Below are 26,235 nucleotides of genomic sequence, written 5' to 3'. Positions count from 1 at the left end.
TATGGGGCATGTTGTTGTCTAAGAAATGGGGTCCTACTATAGGTGGTCAACTTCAAATGGATCTATCATATGTCACCATTCCGCAATTCGATGGAACCCCTTTCATCCTCTATAGAGAGCCTTTGTACCCAACTCATGTGGTAAAACTGGGCCTAATTTCGTATTACAAGATCCCTGAGGCTGAGAAATCATCCTCTATTGTCCCCTCTCAAGAATTCTGCATCCTTAAAAGGCCAAATCAAAAGCAAAACAAGAAATGGAGGCCTAAAAGGGAGTTCAAGATTGGGGATGTTGTGTTGGTTGACAAAAATCCCATTCCTGTCAAGATTCATGGGAAGGTCGGTGAAGATTATTATTACATTGCTAAACTTGACGACGAACTTTGGCCGCAACCGGTCAAGTTAAGTCATATCACCCCTTTCCTTGATACTTGACATTGTATCATATGCATGTTAGAGTAGGATGCATTGTGTCCTCATTTTTCCCATTAGAACTAACATCATGTTCTTTTATCATGCTAAAATTAGTTGCATTTAGATTAAAATTGCATTTAGAATAAATTTTATTTCTTGTTGATTTTATGGCCTAATGTTAAGCATGGGTGATCATAAGACACCACAAAAACATGCTGCCCCGTGTGCTTAGTCTTTGATGTGTAGGTAACATGTCTATGGTCCCAAGAGATTACTGGTGTTCTCATGACCTCCCCGTTCGAGTACATTTGTGCACTCTACTGAGAGCTCATGTCCCAGTTGCAGCCAGATGTTACCCACCTCCCGTGGGTGGCACCCATAGGAGAAATTTTTCTCCTAGATGGTCCTCAGCTGACAGCCAACAACCCCTTGCAGCGACCAGATAGCTCGATGTGCCACCATCTCCATCACCTGAGCCAGCCATTATGGACCCTCGCCCATCTACTATGATCGTATGTTTGAAGGTGGGCCTTCCAACCCCGAAGGTATGGCTTTTCATTATGTAGTTGGGTATTTTTGCTTACTTATCAAGGACACTTCTGGGCATGGATTATTGGGGGGTGTTGTCGCTCAGATTGTACAGGCACCGGACAACCGCTAAGGGTGGGGGCTGTCACTCTGATTCCCGCCCACTCCATTTTAGCTGTCTTCTAACAACAGGCTATGGGGGGTAGTCGCTATGGAATGAGGTGAAGGAAAACAAGTTGGGAAACAACTTGTTTGGGAGAGATGGATGAGTGGCGTAGTTGTTCGGTGGAATTTTAGCAAGATTAATGATTAGATCAGATTTTAAAGTATGAGATTAGTGCCTTATGGAGTTGCAATTCTTGCTTAATGTAAATGAACGCCAAGTAACCAGATGGACATCCGCTGCTTAATATGATAGACTATCCTATATGATATGCAAATCCTAGAATCTATGTGTGATGCAATGATCTTGGTTATTTTTAATTATATGCCTAGTCTAAGTAGAACCTCTTCCTTAATTGTTTTGGGAAACAGTCTTCAGAGTAGGCTGTGAAATGGAAGCCAACGGGAAGCAGGGAGCGACTTGATTAACGATACCTCTCCCTGTGTTCGACCCACCTAGTGCCTCTGGTGCTACAAAGACTGTCGCTGTGACGATTGCAAGGTCACTGTGTGAACCACTAAGAAGAGTTGAATCCCTCAAGCTATTTGGAAAATGGGTGCCCTATCAACTTAGCTTATGCTAGAAGGTAAGTTCTTAATACAGGTTAGATCCTAGAATGCTTATGCAAGATAGATTGAGTGAACTTATCTTGAGTTAATATTGTTTATGTTATTTAAGTACTTAATGTGAATTATCTTATAGCAAAAGTACTTAACAATGATGAAATAACAAACTTAAACACGATAAATGCTTAGAGACACAAGTGCAAGCTTCAAGAATATTCCACAAGATATTTAATCAATTAGATCAACTTATCCACTTTTCAATCAAGATGCCAATCACAATTACCAAAGATGTGAAACAAGATTACGCATGATCTTATTGCTCAATGCTAAAGTGATATTCAACTAGATTCACAAGATGCCAATATTTCCAAGAGACTTATCACCAAATTGATTTATGATATAAGTGCTTTAGTGAGTGAGTCAATTTAGATGTGAAATATGAATACACTCACAAGAAGAACACAATATTAGCCCCTTCCACAATGTGAATGTTAAGAACAAAAGATAGAATTATGAAAACACTTGTACACTTTATGTTCCAATGACTCTTTTATGAGCAACAAATGACTATTATGGCAGCAGTAAGAGACTCATGACAACGATAAGTAAAAATCAATTCCAAAGTGCATATGCTTGCCCAATGTCACAAAAAGTAACCCGACCACCAAATAAACTTAACCAACTTAAGAATCAGATGTGTTAGCTTGCTTAAGATATAATATTCAGAAAAATTTCAGATCTGATCTATTTATTATAGCAGCAAATAAACTAAAAAATCAACAAGCTAATGATGTTATAATCAATGCCAAATATGCCCAAAAATAGGAATATTTTATCGAAACTTGAAAAAATCAATTTTTTGACCCTCTTTAAGTGTGTGATTTAGAAAATGCAGATCTGATATGTTCAATTATGCCGTAAATTCCAGAAAACAAAAAATTAGATCTAGGCTAGATCTAAGATGCCCAAGTAGCCAAAATTTAGGAAAACAAAGATTTTGTTATTTAGAATAATTTTGATCAAGTTATATGTGATTTTAGGGCCTAATTATCACTGCTACCGCTGCTGTAATAAAACAAAGCCAAAATGAGGGTTTAGAGGTCAAACCCTATGCGCAAGGCCTTGTAGATGCACTTGCCAAAATTGCCCAGAAGTTTGGGATGAAGATGCCACTTGAAAATCAAACCTCTAGAGCCCAAAAACTAGCAAAACCACCAAGGAATCAGTCTTGAAAATTTCAGAGGAGGGATAAGGGCAAACTAGGGCAAAAACGGCCAAGGAAATCCAATGCTAGGCTAAGGAAGGCCAACGTTGAAAGAGGAGGCTAGGAGGGCAGATCGGGGGACAAAGAGGCAAGAGGAGCCAAAAAAGAGGCAATGCTGGAGGAGGAGGGCCACCAAATGCTGGATGGCTAAGGAAAAAGCCCTAAAAGGGTTGTCGTGGGCCCCACAAAGGCCATGACTTGAGAAAAGAGAGCCGCAGAAGGAGGCCGAGACCTCTAGGCCTTACGACCAAGCCAAAATTGGCCTAAAAACCCTGAAGCAGGGCCCACAAGGGAGGGCCGAAGCTCTAAAAGGCTGATCCCGTCTCTAAGAGGCCCAGAAAGGTGATGTAGATGTTGAAGAAGGCTGACACAGGCCAAGGAAGGGAGACACTGGCCTTTTGGGGGCTGGATCTAGGCCCGGGAGGCCTGAAAAATAAAACCCTTGCTTCTGAATTTTTTTTCTCTTCAAAATCTGAATTTCGCTGCAAAATCTTCAATGGGTAACCTTGCAAAATTTTCTAGAGACTAGGTCCTACCTTCAAGGGCCTAGACCTAACTTTGCTTCAACTTGATATCTTGATCCAATCTGCAAAAATGAAAATAAAACATCCAAACCCCAAATATATACAAAAAATCTTAAAACCCCAAAACCCAAGTTAGCAAAAATAATTTACATATTAGATTTACACAATTATTTATAAGATCTACAAATATACAAGGGTTTTGAAAAATTTAAATTTTGAGAAAAATGTTTTTATGGATTTTATTTGATGAATGGCTAAAATACTTTAGAAACCCCAATGTATATTATAGCCTTAGCGAAAATTTAATCCACCATACAAATATTTGGGATCCAAGCAACAATGATTCCTGCCCAAGTTTGTGAACTTGGAGGCCAAGGACTAAAGTACCTGCAAACACTATGTATTTATCTCAAAATAATCTGTTAATCACATGGGGAATCAAACCACCTAAGATTAGCCCAAAACTATCAATAGTATGATTTTATCTCCATCTAATGAAAAAACAGATCTTACCAATATTCAACACAACATAGAAATGCCCATAGTTAGTACATACCACAAATCAATAAGCATGAACACCTTGAATTGCACCCCAAAGTCTTTATTATGATAGAAAAAATAGTTCCCAGCGGGACAATAGCGTTACAAAGATGCTTCAACAACAATTTTCTAGCCAGAGATCATCATGCTAGAGACTCAAATGACTCTCTAATTTATAGATCAATCCTCCAAGTGGAAAAATAACGGCTAGTTTCTTTGATCCTTGTCAAAATAATCTTGGTCGTTGAAAAATATTTGATTATCTTTTAATCTTGGCCCTTGATTTTTTATTTTGAGGAATTTTCGAATTTATCATTTAATTCCATTTTTATTAGCTCAAAATTAATTATTTTGAGTTAATTTCCTCAAAAAATTGACTTTGACTTAACCACCAAGGTCCAAGGGTCCAAATTTTCTTGAAATATACAATATTCCCTTGGTGGAGGACTTTTAAAAATTGATTCCTTTAAGACCCACGAATTTTTCCACTTGGAGAATTAATTTTCCTAAGACAACTTAATTTGACTCTAATTAATTAATTTTCTAGTTTAGGATTTAATTTTATTTTGCTAGAAAAATGAATTAATTTACATATGAGGGGATTTAATATTTTTCCACCCTCTACTACATAAGATTTTACATTTACAACCCTCAAGGGGGAATACACATTTGGCTTAGACCCTCAAGAGACACGCTCAATTCTGTGACACAATATGATCTAGAACACTAGGATTCACCTAAGATTTTGACGAAGAATTCAACCCTAGCTTTGGGGGTGAGGTTGGAGGAAAAAAACTCTGCTGACCCATCTATGTTTAGAAACACACATGAGTTAGTGAGACGAAAAACCTCCTAGGCTGAAACTTTTTGCCAAAATAATAGGCTTACCTAGGTTGTTACATACATTCAAGGTCTTACTAGCATCATTTATATTACTTAACTTGTTGAATGGGTTTACAACGACATGTAGACTGTTGATAGATGACCCGATCTTGTTGAAAATTTTGGCACTTTTGCTTCCTTGGAACTTTGACAAATTGAGTGCAATAGGGGGATTTGGCGGGAAGAGTGGGCTTGGTATGTGTTGTTGTCCGCTTGTCCAATTTGGTGGGTAACCTTGTATCTTAGTCCCGTGGGATCTTCTTTATTGGTTACTAGCTTTAGGAGTGGCATTACACGGGAAGTCTCGATTTTGGTTGCATGGTCTTGCATCCCGACACCACATACATCACTCCCCTCCACTCATTATAATCCCTTTTCACATATTTCCAATCCGGATCCACATCTATCCATTGGGTCCGCAAGGAGTTAGCTTCCCCCTCCACTTTTCCACACTTTGGGTCGGGCTTGGAATGATGCCCCGGAGGTTGATGTAGCTAAAAGGAAGGTAAAAAGCATAATTTGGCCACTCTCAACAGGAAAAGTACCATAAAATGGAAAAGATGGCCGGGACATACAAATTTAGCACGTGGGCAAAAGCCATCATGAGCTCTACCCTTATCGTCATTGGCCATCACCTTGGTTTCTTGGGCCCCTCATATTGGCCTCTATATCATTAAGGAACCCATGATTGTCTCAACCCCTAGTGGGTGATGAAATGCCCAACTCTAAAGGGGTATTCATTGTTATATTATTCAGATTATGCTCTCATCCCCTAGAGCCTAGAGTAGTTATAAAAAGAAAAAAATCATTAAAAGACAAAAGGCATATGAAGATTGGTGGAAAAACAAAGGCCAGGGTGACTCATGTACCACGATTGCTCCCTCCTACATCTATATACCCAAGTGTGGATTTCCCTTATCCTAGCTACCCTTGTACTGTGGCATGTGGCTTGGAGCCTTCCCTTGATGCTCCCATTCTGTTCCATCCTTATATCACATGACCCCTGCCACTTGAGGGATGTACCATGGACCTGTCACTTCCTTAGATGTTGAAATTGTTAGAGAATCTAGGGCAAAATAGTGTTGTGATCAGTGTTTTAAAAATCGGCCGGTCTGAACCGGTAACCGGTCAAACTCGCTGGTTAGCTAGCCCACCGGGTCAAATCGGTAGAAAAACTCAGTTTGACCCTCCATTTCGCCAAAAAAGTGGATGAACCGGTCCTACCCTCTCATTTTCCTGACACATCTCAACCCTAACAATGTTGGAAATTAATGGTAATGTTAAATTCTTAAAGTAAACGTCACATTTCCTTTAATTTTCATTTGCATCCTTTTACTTAAATTTTTAACATTACCATGAAATGACTCAGGATGTTTGAGAGTGGTTTCGACCTCATTGGATTTCATATGGAGAAACTAGAATTTTAGATTTCACTCAAAATTCAACAGATTTAATGGTTTTCAAGATTTCATGGTTTGGGGGTTTGCAATATTTCCATTTGATTCTATCATGCATGAGGGTATGAGATTGGCATTTGATCAAGAGCATGAAGCCCTTTAAGAATCTTGATCATGGTGGCATTGATTGTTGAACTTTGTTGATGTTGGTGGTACTGATTGTTGAACTCCTCTACCATGGCCTTAACAAGAATGCACCCTTCACTCAAAGGAAAACAACTGGTTAGGCATGCTAATCTTTTTCTACCACATTATAAGGTCGAGGAGATGAACCCTTCACTCAAACCAAAATCATTGGTTAGGCATGTTAACCTTTTCAATTTCTATCATGTTATAAGGTTGAGCAATCCAAGTCTGAAGACTTTGAGCTAGATGATGTTCATGTATCTCTTGTTGATGATGTTTATGTATTTCTAGTAGCGTTGAATCAATGATGAGTTTCATGAGTGACCATGTTGATTAGTGATTTGTAGTTTTGATGTCTATTTTTGCTATTACTACTAAAGTTGTAGAGGAGTTTTAGGTGTCCTCAAACTCGGAGGCATATTATTTATGTAGCTCATGTTGATGATCTCTTGTCTAGTAGTGGTGATGAGTTTGATCATGATGAGGAGTGATCATGTTGTTGATCACTGATATGTAGACTTGTAGTAGTTCAGTGACCCCATAGCTTAGAGCATTGTTTTCGGACTTTAGAGGCCATTTAGAGCCTCATTGATTATGTATTTTGTTGCGGATAAGTATTGCACTCGATGCTATTTTGATATATTCACCTTTACATGGTATATAGATGAGAAAACCTTGCATATTTTGTTTCTATTGGCTTGGAATCATGGTTTTAAATCTTGAAAATAGTTTTTTTTATTAAAAATTAATTATTTAATGTATTTTTTTTAAACCGGTTCGTTTAGACTTGACCAATCCCGGTTCGACCAGTTCCGGTTCGAAACCTAGTTCATTAGGTGGACCGGTCTGGTCATTGGTTCCGGTTTTTAAAACATTGGTTGTGATGATTCTCTGAGACTTGATAACAATTTGTGAAGTCTTTTTACTTTTTCTTACTTAGATTAAACTTCTTTTTCTTATTAGTGCATATGTGTGTGCTTCATCAAATTGCTTCCAAAACAAAATAACAAGAACACAAAATTTGGCTCTCTGCCAGGGGCAAACCCTTTCCACTCTTGAGAGGGAAACCCTTTGTAAGATTTCTCTTATTGAAGCTTTTTATTTGAACAACTACCAAACCCTAGACCCTTGACTAAGATCTCCTCCAAACATGAGTCAAATCCTTCCTCTTTCTGCACTGTCACTTCCGACACATCTTTCGGCACTTCTTTCGGTGCTTTGTCTCCTAGGTTAGGAAACCCTAAAATATTAGTGCTCCTTTACTTCGCTATAAGGAGGACCTTCTTTGCTTCCTTTGAGATACCTTGTAGACCTTAAAGTACATTCAAGTGAGACTTCTCATGCTACTGCCCTTGACTGCTGTCAAACCTGTGAAGTTTGCTTGCTGCACGTGTGAACAGAACCTTGGAACAGTCCTCCTTTTCCTCGTCTTCTTTTCCTTTCTTCTTCGCTGGAGAGAGAGACCTTCTAGGACTAGATTGCACCCAAAAACAGGGAGATATAAGGACCTGCACCTTACTGCTGTTGTAGCCGCAGGCAACCCTTACTCCTTCGCACGTGTGACTGTGTGTATGCCCTAAAGACAATGTTTTCTTCTTTGTTTGTAGGGCTGCTTTCAATGCTAGAGTATGAGGCCCTTTTAGGCCTAATTACTAGCCCAAATTATAAGGTATATACCTCTGTCACTTCACTGCTGTTCTAGCCGCAAACTGTACCTTATCTCTTCGCACGTGTCGCTGTTGATGCTGTCCTTCCTCCTATCTTCGCTGCCCTAACAGACTTCTTTTGCCCTTGTCTTTGTCTCCTTTTTTTTCCTTCTCTTGTATGTGGATTTCAGAGTGTAAGTGTGTCCAAATGAGGAGTGGACAACCTCTATACATAGAGGTCTGTCCCTCCTCTCTCAAGCCGTCATGACTGTCCATTAGGCCGAATTGACTGTCTTCTAGGCTGACTTGACAGTTGCATTATATGTCACATTTATTCATCGTTTTTGCTGCTTGTAGACTTCGTTGGTGCTATGAGAGGATTTGACCATGCTTGGAGTTATTTCCTTGACCTTGTATGATGACTTACATGATGTAACATGCCCTCAAAGGGTCTTTTCATAATTACATTTTGACTTTGACTCTCTAGAAGCACTTCAAAATGTGCTTAACCTATTTTCAATGAGCAAGAAACTCATTAACAAATAATACAAAATAATTTCTCTTTTCTTGAATAAGTACACATATCAAAATTACATTTATGAAGACCGAACCTAGTTACATTTTCTCCAACACTCCCTCTTAACTAGGGAGGTATTCATACAACATTACAAGGTGTTTGGCAATTTTCAATCTTGAAGAATTCACATAAGAGAAATCGGATTAGCAATCCATCTGTTATAGCATCATATTCACCAACATTGTCATAGTGCAAGGCCTTAACTAACAACGCCATCTCTTTACGAGACCATGAGCCACAATGCTGGTAAGACCAATGATTTATAGACACCTTCATCATTGTCTCTTAAGGTACATACCCACCCGAGTGTTCTCGATTATGACCTTCTAGGACTATTCTTATCTTGGGTTCCCAACCCTCAAAGAATATCGGTCCTCTTGCCTACTCTTGTCTTGGATGCCCTACACATCCTCAAAGAGTATCGATGCCAGATGATTACCTAATCCTCCCATTCTTTCTTCCCAAGTGAAGACAAGAATGTTGTGTCTATCTTGTGTCTACATTTCCATTCATGGCCTTCATCTAGACTTACGGCTATTAGTCCTGCATGACCCATGACATGGAAAACACAATAGTCACTCCTTTGTAATCAGGGGTGATTCAAAACTCCCTCTTGATCAGGGACTTGTCAGAGCTCCCTCTTAACTTGGGACTCTTTCCTTCATTAGCAACTTCTTCTTCGTGGGTCCTTCAACTGCATGATCTCCTTCCTTTAATGATGTCATGAAGTCTTCAATCGAACTTCTTCTCGGTAGGGCACCATCCATCCATCACTTTCCTTCTTGGTTAGTCATGTCATTGCTTCATGGAAAGTGACTATCAGGTTCTTCTAGTCATCTTGGCTACTCCTTTGTCATCTTGTCCATGCTTTGGAATGCTCTCCTCATGGATGCTCCATCATACTTGCTAGGTTATATGCTTTGACCTGGTAGCCCATCATGACTTCATCCTGATATTGCTTCAACATTGTTTTTCCTTTTGTTGGATGGCTTCTTCATCATGACATCTTCATAGAGTAGAATCAGTTATCTGCACCTTTTATATCTCCAAGGCCTTCATAAGTGTCAAGGGTCTTTTCTTCCTTCATCAGAGTTATCCAGCCTTATTTCGGTAGATGTCTTTGAAGGCATTTTGTCAGATAGTGACTCTCGGTGATCATGGTATTCTTCACATGTTTGATCTCTTTCTTCATTTGCTGCTTCTCAGATAGATCATTCAACCACCTAATGCTTCTTGTGGAAGCATTCCTTCATCCCTTGCTTTTTGGACTTGTCAGCGTTTCTCCTTGCTTCCTAGTTAGCAATCTAATGCTCCTTATGTGAGCATGTTCTTTTGTTGACCTTCATTGCATCGTGGTACAAGCCTTTGAGCATGTTCTTGGTGAAAGAGATCCTTTCATGCTTGATCATGTTATAGAACTATACCCATGACTCAATAATATACAAATGATGACATGACTTAAACTTTGATGCATACATACCTCATCTTGATCCTCCTTGACCATTCTTTGGTGTAGCCCTTCTTGCTTCATCTTAACTTGCCTGCATATCATCCCTTTTCTTGAAACCAATGCGTGGGATTCCTAACGAGACATCTGCCTTGGTTCACGATCCTTCTCTTCAAGATTCCATCATAGGATCTTAAAGATCCTCGCCTTGCAAATGTTTCCTACCTTTGATGATTTAGGTCTTCTAAGATTCTTGTCATGATCAAGTTTTCTTCCATCATATATGAGGTCCTATTCTAGGTATGCTCCTTCTACATGAATATCTTTGAGCTATATTTGCCATGCTCCTATATTCTAGAAGATATTTCTACTTATGCATTTTTGTTCTTCTCATAAATGCTACATCTACATGAGTGTCTAGAAGCCATGCAATTTAATTTATTCCTATATGCTCCTATTCTATGCAAAACTTTGAAAGAAGTCTAGAAGGAAAGAGTTTGACCTAGTCATAGTAGAGATCTAGAGGATCTTCCTTCTTTTGCTTCTTTCCTTCCTCTTCCACCTCTTGAGTTATATGAGCTTCTTCTCTCTTTCTCTTGTTGTTGTTGTCCTTCTTAAGCTTGGGACAATTCCTTTTGTAGTGTCCATATTCTTGGCATCCAAAACATTGGATCTTGGACATGTCTTTGTTGTTTGTTCTTCGTGGACCAAACTTGCCAAATTTACCCTTTCTTTTGGCCATGGTAGCAAATGCTTGCTCCTTTGATCCCACATCTTCTTTCGCCTTAAGTCTAGTCTCCTTTGTTCTGCATAGAGACCACATATCACTGAGAGTGGTTGCTTCCTTCTTGGCATAAATGCTTGATGTGAAGTTTCCCCACTCCTCAGGTAGAGCATTGAGTACAACAATTGTCATCTCTCTGTCAGACATGACTTCCCCAAGCTCTTGAAGTTGATCTCTCATCTCAGAGATTTTCATGAAGTAGGGAGCTATTCCTTCCTTTGTTATCTTCATCTTGTATAATTCATTCCTCAGAGATAATACTTCTCCGGTGGTGGATACTGCGAATAGCTCTACTAGCTTATCATAAATTTCTTTTGATGTCTCAAACTTGGAGACATAGGGAATGAGAGAGTCCTTGATTGATTCTATCAGAATCCTTTGAGCTCTTGTCTCATCCTTATTATACTTGGCTAAGGCTTGAGTCTGTTCCTTAGCAAGGACAGTGATGTTCCCCTTGACATATTCTAGGAGCTCATTCTCCTTGAGAAGTAGATCAGTCCTCTTCTTCCATGCAAGAAAGTTATTGGTGCCTACCAATTTATTGCTTTCCTTGCAAAAAGACATTGATGTATATTCAGAAGGGGACATGTACTTACTTGATAGATTTTGAGATTTGATGGATTTGCTTCCTCCTTGAAAGCTTGATGGCTTGTCTTCCCTGGATCTTGATGTCCTTCAAGTTGTCTTCTCCAAGTGGACTTGCTTGGTGATGAGGTGTGCTTGAGGACTTGTAGCTTGATGTAGATCTGCTCTTCTTTGTAGGTGCCTTTATATAAGGTTCTCCTTCTAGCTTTGTAGCCCTCCTTGATGGATTGTAGACCCTTCTTGTCCTTGAAGTGGTTGAGACTTCTAGGCTTGATGCTTCAACTTTGTAGATGCTTGAGTGTTCTTGAGTTGCCCTTTCCTTGATGTGTCACCTTCCCTCTGATACCATGTTAGAGAATCTAGGGCAAAGTAGTGTTGTGATGATTCTCTGAGACTTGATAACAATTTGTGAAGTCTTTTTACTTTTTCTTAGTTAGCTTATACTTCTTCTTCTTCTTATTAGTGCATATGTGTGTGCTTCATCAAACTGCTACCAAAACAAAATAATAAGAACACAAAATTTAGTTCTCTGCCAGGGACAAAACCTCTCCACTCTTGAGAGGGAAACCCTTTGTAAGATTTCTCTTATTGAAGCTTCTTATTTGAACAACTGCCAAACCCTAGACCCTTGACTAAGATCTCCTCCAAGCATGAGTCAAATCCTTCCTCTTTCTGCACTGTCACTTCTGGCACATCTTCCGGCACTTTGTCTTCCAGCACTTTGTCTCCTAGGTTAGGAAACCCTAGAATATTAGGGCTCCTTTACTTCGCTATAAGGAGGACCTTCTTTGCTTCCTTTGAGATACCTTGTAGACCTTAAAGTACATTCAAGTGAGACTTCTCATGTTGCTGCCCTTGACTGCTGTCAAACCTGTGAAGTTTGCTTGCTGCACATGTGAATAAAACTTTGGAACAATCCTCCTTTTCCTCGTCTTCTTTTCCTTTCTTCTTCACTGGAGAGAGAGACCTTCTAGGACTAGATTGCACCCAAAAACAGAGAGATATAAGGACCTGCACCTTACTGCTATTGTAGCCATAGGCAGCCCTTACTTCTTCACACGTGTGACTGGTGTATGCCCTAAAGACAGTGTTTTCTTCTTTGTTTTTAGGGTTGCCTTCAACGCTGGAGTATGAGACCCTTTTAGGCCTAATTACTAGCCCAAATTATAAGGTACATACATCTGTCACTTCACTGCTATTCTGGCCGCAAACTGTACCTTATCTCTTCGCACGTGTCGTTGTTGATGCCCTAGAAAGCAAACCTGTACCTTCGCTGAACTTCCTCCTATCTTCGCTACCCTAACAAACTTCTTTTGCTCTTGTCTTCGTCTCCTTTTTTTTTTTTCCTTCTCTAGTATGTAGATTTCAGAGTGTAAGTGTGTCCAAATGAGGAGTGGACAACCTCTATAAATAGAGGTCTATCCCTCCTCTCTCAAGCTGACATGACTGTCCATTAGGCCGACTGGATTGTCTTCTAGGCCGACTTGACAGTTGCATTATATTTCACATTTATTCATCGTTTTTGCTGCTTGTAGACTTCGTTGGTGCTAGGAGAGGATTTGATCATGCTTGGAGTTATTTCCTTGACCTTGTATGATGACTTACATGATGTAACATGCCCTCAAAGGGTCTTTTCATAATTACATTTTGACTTTGACTCTCTAGAAGCACTTCAAAATGTGCTTAACCTATTTTCAATGAGCAAGAAACTCATTGACAAATAATACAAAATAATTTCTCTTTTCTTGAATAAGTACAAATATCAAAATTATATTTATGAAGACCGAACCTAGTTACATTTTCTCCAACAGAAACCACTTAATAGGGTACTTGGTTAACCCCTTATTGAACTTGAAGACAACTAAAGCCCATTATGGAAGGGCATGCCACTATGAAGTGTCCACTTGGTTCCAAGATTTGCAAGCTTATTTGCTTAATTACACAAATGATTTGTTGTACTGGAAGGTAAGGAGACGCACTGGATCTTATGCAAGATTATAGGTGGGTCTTCATCTTGGGGTTTGGTCTCCCTATACGTGGTCCAAGCTCTCCAAAGGGTCATATTGGCATTTGTAGGGTGTGTGTTGAGAGCCATGGGCCTCCATTATAGCAGAGAGCAGATAGCCATGCCATGGGATCCTTTAGTACCATCCATTGCTCGCTCGTGTTCCACCTATTTGATGATGATGATGCACCTAGACCACCTTGCCCAGCCGACTACACACTTGCACCACACACTTGGCAGTTGATCCAGGGCCCATATGGGGTTGTGTCTCACCATGGGAGACAAAGGGAGGGCTTGCATCATTGTTCCAACCCTTACAGATGGGATACATGCTTGTTCGATCCACTTGGAGACCCATGAGGATGTTTTTGTGCCCCCACAACCACTTGGGAGCACCACAGGTCATTTGCTTGGAGATCAAGGGGCCACCCCCTTTATCACTATAGTTGGAGCCCTTCCACTCATTTTGGCACATGTTGGACTCCATTTGGCCTTTCAATGGCCCTTTCGCCTATTGTATCTATCATTTTGTCCCTCTTAAGAGGCTTATTCTCATGTTATGGAGCTATATTGGTGGGCTTGTCACCGAGTAATGTTATTTTGCACATTATTTTATTAGTTGGGGCATCATTAGGCCTAATTAGGCAAATCAAACCCTTAGAGGATGATATATATTGATGAGAGGATCATTTGATTCTCATCATCACTTGGATTTATATCTCTCTTCTTGAGAATTTCACTATAGCTATTGGGGGACGAATTGGATGAACATTGATGCATGTTGACATTTGGAAATCTTTTCTTGGTCTTGCAGCTTCGATTTTGTCTCTCTTTGATGATTGGATATATTCGCTATACTTGTAAGTGCTTTTTCATGGTCTATTTCTCTATTTCATGTACACATATAATGCATGTAATTTTCGCTCATGGAATCTATGTTTCTGCCCTAATTCAATGCGAATTTGATTTTGTGAGGGTTTTGCATATGTTACATGTTTGGTATAGTGAATGAATGTTCCTAGGGGTGCATTATCTACATAATTTCCTTGAGAAGTCATCAAATTGCAACAATAAGAAGTATAAATTTCTTTGGTAACCTAGTTGCTGCCTTTAGGGTCATACCAAGTTGTTGGGGAACTCTTTGATTGGGTAAAAGAACCCCAAGGGTTGAGATCTCATTGAATCTATTCTCCCAATAGGCTAGGCACTGATCCTAACCTTGGTGATCACCTTAACAAATACCTTTTCACCTCTCCACCTCTTTTCTAAGCCCTAACCCTAGGGGTCCGCTAGGGCATCACACGAATTCCATTGCAACCATCCATTTCAAGAGCGAGTTGAGTTATAATTGCGCTAGGGTGTCCTTGAGGCTAGATTTGGAATTATCCCAAGCCCTAGCTCTAACTCCATTCTTAGTCTTAGGTTTCCTTGGTTAGTGGTTTCATCAAGGATCATTACTTTGAAAACTCAGGTCAAATCTAATTTCTTTGATCCTTTTCTCCTCCCTTACTTGGTCAAGACCTTTTGTTTGAAGTTTCACCCAAAACTATTGACCTTGTTTGGGTGCACTTGGGCTTCTTGGTGGTCCCACACGCTTTATCACTCTAATTTCGCAGGAATCATCTTAAGAACCCTATTCTTCTAGGATTCTTAGGTCTAGGGCATCTCATATCAAGAAATATCCCTCATCCCTAGGTTTAGGCTTCCCCTTGAGCCCTTCTTGGAAAGCCATACATCTTACTTCTCGAGCAAGTAACCCTTGTCATCTGAGTCTCTCCTTTAAATAGGTTCTAGAAATCATTACCTCTCCATCATTGATATACCATCCTTAGTGATTTACCTTATACTGGGACTCCTCCCATTGGTGAAAGTCCGTAAAGAGCAGGGGACATTGACTTAGGTGACAATGGGTCTTTGTCCCATTGTTGCCACTTGGTCTAGTATTTGCCCCTTTGGAACCCCTCCTAGAACCCTTGCTAGAGTGAGCAGTAACAGACCCTATGGAGTTGAGGCCCTAGCTCGGGGGTGATCTCCTATTGAGAAAATTATGAGTAGCATGGTCAACAGTTGGGTGGAACGTCTTAAGCTTGTAGCTAGTTGGTGCTTTCTTAAAATGATAAGTGTTTCTTTTAATGTTGATATGATTTTAGATATAATTAATCATGTATTTTCATGTGTTGCATGTGAAGCAATTTAATGATGCCATTTATGCAATTATATTCTTGTAATGAGAGCATTGCACATTAGAATGCATTACACATGCATAACAGATGCTACAGGAAACAAATTAAAGGGAAATTTCGAAATTTTTTAGATTCTAGAGGTAGTGATACATCCTAGTAGGTGTCTGGGGGCGTTACAAACACAATCAACACACATTTGGCAGAGGAAATATGTATCTCTCACAAAGTTTTAAATTTAGATTTGGTAGGACCTTCATGTGGTTTCATCATCTTTCAGATCCTTGATCATGTATGTTACCTCTTGGATTTGTACAAAAGATGAGTCCAAATCGTCTAAGTACAAATCCTAGGGCAACATAGAAGTGACACCATTGTCACCCCAACGGCTTCTTCTCTCACTTTTGGCGGGTTATCCTACAACACAAGGGGGGATTTCCTAGATCAAATCACTAATTTTCCCTATTAACACACATCTGAGAATCAGATTAGTGATTTGGTATTTTATATAATTTTCTTTAGGTAAAAGGATGAGAAGACAACCACGATCCAGTGCCTTGCCCTTTGGGCAAATGGAGTCAAAACATTACTTGATTAAGAAGCTCATAATGCAAAAGAGAAATCAGTGAGTCATGTAATACATGGACATACCATTAAATCAACTGCATTATTTCGTGGAACTTAGGATAAGCTAATTAAGATGTTGTTTTATCACCAACTCAAAATCAAGCAACGTATGATGCAACCAATAGAGAAAGGAGAACATCTTTTGCAATCAATTAGAGTGAACAAAAGCCTTAATCTTCATTTACAATATTGTTTACATCAAACGACTAAAAGGGCACGAATACCTCTCCAAAACATTTTTTTCCAACCTTAAAACAGTCCACCAAAACATGTATGAATGGATTTGAAAATAGAATATACCAGCAGGATTTGATGTGGCAGCCCAAGCATCAAATGTCATTTATATTGCAACAAAAAGGCAATGTTACCCACCAAAAGTGGGTAACCCCATAGGAGAATTTTTTTCTCATATCTTGGACAACCAACCACACATTGCTTAGTTACGATGATATGCGACTTTCCTTCGACATTTGCACCTGTATACACCTCTCACCATTTGGCATTCCTCTTGAATGAAGGTGGGCTACCACTTGGTAGGTACTTTAACCATTTTGCAATCAAGTGCTTTTACTTAATGTTTTGGGCATTTTAACATGGATAAAGGGGTGATCTAGATGATTGACCGATCTTGACTATAAACTTGTTCTCTCACCTTACCAGGGGGGTTAGTATTTAGCCCTAGTTTAGTGGGACCTTTTCTAAGGCCTTAGGGTTATAGAAAGGGCACTACTTGGGAGATTTGGATTGAAGTATCATGTCCATAACCATTCCATACTTAACACCTTTCACCTTTTCCTTGATATCTCATCCATCCTTTGGGTTAATAGTTGTTGGTTCGTTGGGATTTGACACTCATACATCCACGAGTTAGTGTTGGAAAACTTTGCCTTGGAGGTTGATATAGCTACAAGAAAGATAAAAGCATAAAATGGGCACAACAAAAGAAAAAAAATGTTAAAATGCAAAAGATGGCTGGGACATAATTGGTGCGTGGGCAAAAGTCTAGCATGAGCTCTACACCCCTCATTAGCCATCACTTTCTTTTTGAGCACTAGATGCTCCATCACATCATAAGGAACCCTTGCATGTCCCAACCTTGATGAACGAGAAACTGACTCATCCTTAAGGGGTAAATAAATGCTCTATCATAAAAAGCAAGCTTGGACACCTAAGCTACGCTCTATATCAAAGAATTATAAAAAAAGTAAAAGGTGCACCAGAGGGGTGGAAAACGCAGGTCAAGGAAAGGGGTATCTCATGCCTATGTTGATTTTTTCGCTGCAATTTATTCAAGCACTTTATTTCTGAACTTGATAATTACTTCCAATGATGTGAGTATTTTATTTAGCAGTTTCAATGTATTATTAAGCAATTACACATTCAAAAAATCAACCACAAAGACAATGAAGCAATAGAGATCACAATACACAACAGAGACACAATGTTTACCCTGGGAAAAACCACTTGGGGGGAAAACTCAACAACCTTCTTCTTAGAGAAATATTCAATTCAACAAGAGAGACATCAAAGTCAATGCTAATGGTCACACTACTCAACAAGAAGCCTTCACAGGGTTAACAACAAGATGTCAAATCTGACCTCTTCTCTTGTCCACCAACATCAATCTTGAGTAGCTTCAGTAGACTTGGTTTTCGTCTTGGTCCACGAAGAATAACCACAAAGTATACCTCAGGTCTTTGCTCCTTTGTCACAAATATATGCTTCAGAACTTCGCTCCTTTGTCACAAATATATGCTTCAGAACTTCGCTCCTCTGTCATAGATATATAATTAAGAACTTTGCTCCTCTGTCATAGATGTATGCCTCAGAACTTCATTCCTCTGTCATAGGTATATGTGCCTCAGAACTTTGCTCCTGATAAGATCAGATGATGTCTTTTGATGTGTTTGAAATTGTATGTTGGAGGGAGGACGTCTTCACTTATTTATCTGCAGTGGAGGGGTTCAAATGGGTGCCAATAGGGGCTGAGCCGAATTTATCACAGGAGGCCGACTTGACATCTTGTTAGTGTCCACAAATCAAAATTCAAAAATTCAATTTTCTTCTTTTGAAAAGGCCATGAAGAACATGGCTTATAAAACAAATTTTCTTTTCTCACAAACGTGAAAAACATGCTTAAATATAATTTTCTTTTGTCACAAAATATATTTCATCTTTCATCATTACAAGTACAAAATTTGTACATTATGAAGACTGACCATAGCTACAAAATTCTATAGCCTCCACTATTGCTCCCTCCATTACATCTATACACTCAGGATGTGGACCTCCATTAGCTGGTTCCATGGCCATGGCACTTAACCATGATGTCTTTCCCCTCTGTTGCCATTATTGTCACTAACACCTATGAATTGAAGGGTTGAACTTTGAAACGTTACCTCCCCTTAGGGGTTGGAAGCACCTAATAGGGTTGATTACCTACCCACCTCTAACAAGGTAGTGAACACTTTTTCCGGACTTGGTCTAGTTAGATATTTGAAGGTGATCCCAGTTTGAAGTATTACTATACCCTTAACAATTAAGTATGGTCCACTATGAAGCATTTACGGTCATTGTCTCTAATGAGTGGTTGGTTTCACTTGATTTTGAGATGGTTTTGCTAGGTGGGTCTTCACATAATAACATAGGCCTTGAGGGCACACTAAGTCCATGCCTTCTCCACATGATGCTCAGGTCGTACCACACTTCCAGAAAGTAGTGATGGCCTTGTAGATGTAGCATTACCCTTCCATAGCAGAGGATTAAGCACTTTGATGATCATAATAGTTGATTGACACCTTAGATCCCTCTTAGATGCTAAAACGCTGAGCTAACTTTGCTCAACATTGGAGATTCTTGATATGTGCCCAATGCATCCAACATGCCCCTAGGTTGGCCTTGACACTTTTGATGGGCATGCCTTGATCTAGAGTGTAGATGATGATGACCATACCCAGGATGATTAGGGAGGGCTTGTACTACCTCATGGAACCCCAATGTTGAAGAGAGATTGCACCACGTTGTCTTGATGGCACCCATGGAGGTGACAAAGGGCACCTAGAGCTGGCTTTTGGACACGTGGAGATGTTTTGAGGCTTGATTTGAGGATTCTTCCTCAATTCATGGTTGATTATGATGATTGGAGATGCATCTAGCCCATATCTTGCACTTTTGGAGCCTTATTAGCCCTAAAAAGGCATGACGTCAGGCTTGGAGAGAATTTTTGGCTCACATGTGTGGGTAGTTAGTGATTTATTTTGTTCTATTGGGCTATTGGGTTGGCTTGTAACTCATTTACTTCATGTTTACTCTAAATCAAACTTGTTATAGGGCTTTTAGGTGAATTAATGGATGCGATTGATCTCATATAAGTGGAGGATCACTCCTTTCTATTTTCTGATTATCAGTTGTGGACTTCAGCCTCCTTTAGAGAGCTCAACTTAGCATTGTTGTAACTTGCTACTTGTGGAGATGTGATCTTTTTGGAGCTATTGCTATTGGAGACTAATTTGTGTCTTGGAGATTTCTTTTTGGGATTGAAAGAAGGATATTTCTTGGAAAATTTGTAAGTGTAATTGCAGGTTTTTTATGGTTTTTCATTTAATGAATGTATGCTAGGGTGTTTCAGAACTTTTTCTTTTGTTCCATGTCTGAATGTATATCTTTATTGGAAAATCTTGCCTGATCATTGCATGTTAAATTTATGTTCCTTGAATGCCATAGAGGACCTCCTAGAGAGCTTTCCTCTACTTAATTTCTCCCCTCATAAAAATATAGCTAGGGTTTGTCAAGTGAAAACTAGGGTTTCCCCCCTTACTCCAAGCATAGATTTGATTTCTCTTAAATTTAGCCCTAAAGACTCTATCACCAAAGTAGGTAAAGCCATTGTGAATCCTTGTGGTGGCAAAAACTTATAAAACTTTATGTTTTCCCCTTATCTATTTTTCTAAGCCTTTTAAGCCAAGTTGCTAAGGCTAGGGCATAGGGCCAAGTTCAATTAGGGCAAGTTTTAAATGGATGTTGAAGCTCCCATAGTTTGAATTCACCTTGATTGGTCCTTGTCACCCACCAAAATGGATAACCCCATAGGAGAAAGCTTTTTCTTCTGCATTTGACAGCCAGCCAGCGAGCAGCCCCTGATATTGACTTCTTGATGATGGTATGCCATATGCCTCCGCCATCTGCATCAGCCATGCACATCTCACCATCTGACATTCCTCTTAATTAAAGGTGGGCTGCTACACAACAGGTGCTTTAATCATTTTGCAATCGGGTGCTTATACTTGATGTTTTGGGCATTTAGTACGGATAAAGGGGTGTTCTGGATAATTGAACGATCTTGACTGTAATCTTGAATGTGTTTTCTTTTACCAGGAGATTATTATGGGCTAGAGTCCACAAGAATACTTAATTTTTAAACGAGCATGGAAGCTGGATCTGTTCCTGCTTTATTATTGGGATTGCTTCTTGTTTCTGTTGCTCTAGCAAACTCTAATATTCTTCCTGATCAATTTTGGGGTTCGCAAATGAGGGTATCTTCCCTGTCCTGGAATGGAGAGCTGTAACTAGAAATGCTCATGTAGAGGACCCGCAGATCACTTTTTATTCTTCTGGAAAGTCCATAAGGTCATCTGGTGTGTTCCACCTGCAGCTAACTGAATTTTCTCTTGTTGAGGATGTCTGTCTCCTGAGCAGAAATAAAATTTGTAGGAATTACTTTGTAGTGAATCAATCCTGTTTCTGCTTAATCCTTGACAATTTATGATAATCTGTATACTATCACACTTTATTAGATGCATATTGCATAATGTATAGTGATATTACAAATTCCAGTATTTGTCCAACCATATTTGTTCGAAGTTTTTTATGATTCTGGGAGATTGACTATTAAGTGGACATGTAAAGTTCATCTTATCTGACCCTATTTTTAAGGAACAAAATTTATATCAAAAGATGCGAGTCTACAAGCATCCCCAGCTATACCTGAAGGCAGAGAGGACAGAGAAACTTTACTTAAGAACACTTTCTTATAATCTAATTTATCCCATTCCTTGCTTGCTTATTTGGATGAGACTTTTTTTTAGTTGTTGAGACTTTGACACACTGTTTTTTATTTTTCTTTTTAGCTCAAATAATGTTGGCTATTCTTCTTCTGATTGTTCCTTCTCAAATGTGGAATGTTTTTGATCTGTGGATCATTAGGAACTTCATCTTGGCTTCTTGGCCTTTATTATCTGAAGAAGTTGTACGTGATCTTACTTCAAATTGTCTTCCACCCCAGCTAGACCTCTTTCTCCTCACCTTTTGATGCACATTTAATGATTGCATTAGAAGCGTTATTTGCTTACTACATATTTATCTGTGGCACCATGTGTTAATTTGTGTAGCTTGGGAGGTACTCCAAGCCCTAGGGTTCAGGGTTTGGAGGACAAAGCGCCACAAGGGCAGCTTGTGGGCTTGGAACCCAAGTATGGGGTTTTGGCACCCATCGAGATTTGGGACAAAATATCGATGGATTTACGACATGTGATGGATGTTGCCCTTGTGGGCTTGGAACCCAAGTATGGGGTTTTGGCACCCATCGAGATTTGGGACAAAACATTGATGGATTTACGACATGTGATGGATGAGGATGATAGTGCTTGGAAAGACGATTCCAATGCAACGAAAATCATCCGAATCCGAGTTGTCATTAGAGAGATATGAATTTTTGAAGTTGACATAATTATTATTGGATTTTTCAAGTAGGCCGACTTGAAGTAAAATCCAAAAGACATGTCTCTTCATGTGATTCATTGGAGGCCTTAAAGGCTAATATTAATGACGGATTGGAGTCATTTGTAGCATCCAAGTGGGCAATACACCTCTGAAATTTTCGGCGGAGAGTGAAGAAGCCTAGCCGCAGCTAGAGAGAGCAAGAGACAGCGTGAAAGAGGCTAAGGGACAGCGTGGATACTTCTGTGGTGGAGGCTGGTTGCTGTAGGTGACAGCAAGGTATGTTAAGGGCTGTTTTAAGGCGAGTTTAAGGGCTGTTTCTTGACTGGTAAGCTGGGCAGAGTAGGCCGTAGATCTGGAGCTAAGGACACAGCTATTTCAAGGGCTGTTGGTGGAGTTTTAGACCCTACAACAGCTGCTGGGCTAGGCCGCAGGCCATAGCCAGCAGCTGGGTCACTTCTTGTGCTGTGTTTGGGTTAGAATTAGCACAAAAGGACCAGCGTGTGGGTGGAGGAGCCTCCCCTTGGAGGACCACAACTTTTGGAGGGCAATTTGCTGAAGTTGTGAGGAGGAATAGGGCTGTGAGTGATGCCCTAACCAGAGAACAACAATACAACAGTTAGCATGGTGTAACAACAACATATTTAGAGAGGTGTATTGGGTCATGCAGTGACCAGAATTGGATCAGACTTGTTGTAGCCTGTTGGAGCCATTTATATGACATTCCGAGGTGAGGAAAAGTCATATTAGGTGCAGATACGGCAGTGATGAGATTGGGTGCCATAGGACTGTTGGAGGGCAGCGTGTTGGCTACCCAAAGTAGCCCTAGACAAGCTATCTTGAAGGACGAAGAGCAGCTGAAGGTTGGGTGAAGGACGGTGCTGAAGTGCAACACTTTGATGGACTAAAGTTGTTGCTAGCCTGGCAGATTGGAGCTCGGGAATTGGCCAACCCAGAGAGCAGTTGATGAGCCTGTGTTCATTGTAGCAGACGTGACTTGCAGCAGTGATAGGAGGCAGCCCTCCTGAAGTCTCAATGTGTAGTGGCCTTGATGGACTAAGGCACTACTAGTGAGCAGTACGGGTGCGACAGACCGGTAGGACAAGATATGACATAGAAGTGCTGCAGCCAAGTTTGTCATTGTATCTTGTAACCATAGACTGTTGTATTTATCAGATTTGGATTAATATAATGAAGATTGGTGATTGTACATTATTGTACAATTTTGTTTAAAACTGTGTATATTGTGCATATGTGATTTACTGCTTTATATTTCTGCTGTACAAAGTAGTTTATGGTTGATTCTTGGTTTAGTAACATCAGTGATTTTAAGACTCTAACCTAGACCCAAGGTCGTGGAAATTCAACACCATGTATACCCTTGGGGCAGTGTGGAAAAAGTGTATCTTGTGGCTCAAAACATTCTGATCCCATTTTTTGCTTTGTTACTGTTTCTTGGGTTGTTTCTCATTTTAAAAAATATACAAAATCACAGGCTGGGGCAGTTAAATTTTTCAAGTGGAACAAAACTCAATTTACTTGCAAGACATGGCATCACTGGAGCAACACAAACTCTCATCATATGAAACTTGGTCTTCTAACACCAGTTTGGGTTGTCAAGAAGCCTGGCAAGGCATCTGTCATCTCGAAAAATGCACCTGTACAAGATGGTGTAGGTGCTTTCTTCACAATCCTGACTGCCATTTTGCAACCAAGCAAAGCTGAGCCACAAGGAATACAAACTAGGTTCGGACACTAGTGCAGCTACAAACATTGCATAAAGCTAGTTGAGAGAGGCTCCATACAATATTCTATTGTCTACACCCATGTATGAGGAACTTCACATAGGAGGGTTTAACAAGGGACATGCAGGCTCCTGCAATCGAGTATTTAATACATCATACAAGAAGAATACTGCAGTTAAATCCTAGAAGCCACTGAAAGGAGTCCTGTAGAATAGGCTCAAAGAAAAGAACTAAAAGAAACCTAGACCACTCACTATGGCCCCTGATCTGGCAACTGCAGGGAATCATGTAAAAATACATCCAGGTTAGAATTCAGAGGTACCAAACCCCCAATTGGCTCCCTTCTGTCTCCAGTAGGAACCTGAGGCTCCTCATGCAGCACATCCTGATCTGTGAATGAAAGGAACTGTTGGGAATAGCCTGCTATCTCCCCAGGGCTACAGGCAGGAGGGTGCTTCAGATAGGGAAGGCAGAGTGCCCCTCACATTAGTAGCCAATTTTATGCTTTTGTTCCATCTTAAAATTCATATTATGCTGACGTTCTTAAAGATATTTCTGATTTTGACCTTTTACTCTGGCAGGCATCCTTTTGAAGTGTTTATAATTAACCCTCCTGAACCTTATCACCTTACCCAATCTTGTGTTTCAGTTTCACAGTTTCTTTTTCTTTGTGGGTTGGAGGGGGAGTGGGTGGGCGAGGCAGAGAATTTGTACCTAAAAATTCTGGCATTCACTGGGCATGGAGTATTCTGCATAGCATCCCAGTTCAAAATTTAATTTAGTGATTAACTCTGTTTTTTGTTTCACATGTAACCATTCGTATCTCCCCAGGGCTTCAGGCAAGAGGGTGCTTCAGATAGGGGAGGTAGAGCACCCTTTTCATGAGTAGCCATGCAACATGATAACTGCTCCCGTTCTGTCTTAAATTCATATTCTGCTGATGTTCTTTAAGATAATTCTGATTGTGACCTTTTACTCTGGCAGGCTTCCTTTGAAATGCATATAATTAGTCCTCCTGAACCTTATCACCTTACCCAATCTTGTTTTTCAGTTTTTTTCTCTGTGGGTTTTGTGGGAGGGCTGGGGTGGGCGTGAAGGAGGGGCAGTGAGTAGGTGGGGGGGATGCAGAATTCTGTGCCTAAACATTCTGGAATTCACTAGGCATGGAATGCTCCGCATAACATCCCAGTTCAAAATATAATTTAGTGATTAACTCTGTTTGTTTTTCTTCACGTGTAACTATTCGTCCCACTTTCCAGCCCGTAGGTGAGAATGAGATTGCTGGTACATTGCCAGCCCCAATCATCAGTTGGCTCTTGAAGAGCGCTAAGCAACTATTCGCTCCCCGAGGTGAACATGTCACAAGTGGGATTTGAAAGTGGGTGGGGAGGATAAAATATTCTCCTCTCAACCACCTAAGACAGACCCTATTAACAATTGACTCTGCTTTTATGATCGATGCTAATTTAAATCTCAATCTCTGACAAATATAAAACCGTAACATGCTTTTTTTTTCTATGTTTGCAGTTCATGGAGCACTTGGATATTTTCTACAGCGGGGGCTCTACTGGCCATCCCAGTTGGAATCAAGAGGAAGTCACTGGCACCGCTTGTTTTTTTGGGTACAACAGGTATCATGCTCGATATTTTAATGGGAATAAATGCCTGTGAAAGGGAGTTTGCAGAACGCCAAAAAAAGTTACTAGAGTCTCAAAGTTCTGAAAGTCATCTAGGGGATGCAGATGAAAATAAAGTAGAATAGTCATGCCGGGATTTGAGAATGCTACCGGCAAGATGCCTGCCTGAAATTGGACTGCTGCAATATACAAGAAAGGGTTTCAAGTACAAACAGAATCGTTTGAAGCTGTTGTGAATAAGGAGAACATTGTTAAAAATTTGACAGTGAAGTAGGATGGTTTGAATGAAAGGAAAAATACAATGAGAAATTTAAAATTCTTGCTTCTCTGCACGAGTGGTATTGTATTTATTTGGTTGTGGTTGGAACTTGGAACATGCTTTGTCATACTATGATAATATCATTTTGTAGTCTTCAAGGGTGGCTGTTTTGTTCATAGAACAAAATGTTGCTGGGAAATGATTGATCAAATAGGATTCAGGGTAAGATATGAGCTATATTAATTTGTCCCATGCAACTGATAACTTTTGAGTAGGTTTCAAAATTTGAGTTCTAGTATGAAAGATTTATTAAGTCCACATGATGATTTGTGGACCTCCGAGCCCATCTTCCCCTCCTCCCTGCTTATCAGATTTATACAGCAGAAATCCCTAAGCCACACTATGATCTCTGCAATACATCTACAACAATTACACAGTGGATTCCTTCATATATCAACAAACATAATTAAACCATAGTTTTAAAACTCAGGCCTGGACTTTGACTTGACCACCTAGCAACTCAGGTTTTGACTGAGATTCAATGACTCGGTTTTCAAAAAAATAC

General features: G+C 39.9%; 1 protein-coding gene across 1 annotated transcript in view; it reads left to right on the top strand.

The window, feature by feature from the left end:
- Nucleotides 1–25,907, top strand: part of LOC149166759 (uncharacterized) — a 195,239-nt gene extending 169,332 nt beyond the window's left edge. Inside the window, exon 2 of the mRNA XM_089431409.1 lies at nucleotides 25,302–25,907. Within this exon, the coding sequence (XP_089287535.1) occupies nucleotides 25,302–25,536 (235 nt within the window). The 3' untranslated portion in view covers nucleotides 25,537–25,907. The remainder of the gene's footprint in view (nucleotides 1–25,301) is intronic.
- The last annotated feature ends 328 nt before the right edge of the window (nucleotides 25,908–26,235 follow it).

The sequence above is a fragment of the Pinus tabuliformis genome, chromosome 5_1 (genome assembly GCF_031772625.1).
Source record: "Pinus tabuliformis cultivar Carrire ecotype Pingquan chromosome 5_1, CPIR1, whole genome shotgun sequence".
NCBI classification, from domain to species: Eukaryota; Viridiplantae; Streptophyta; class Pinopsida; order Pinales; family Pinaceae; genus Pinus; species Pinus tabuliformis.
This window is presented reverse-complemented; position numbering and strand designations above follow the sequence as displayed.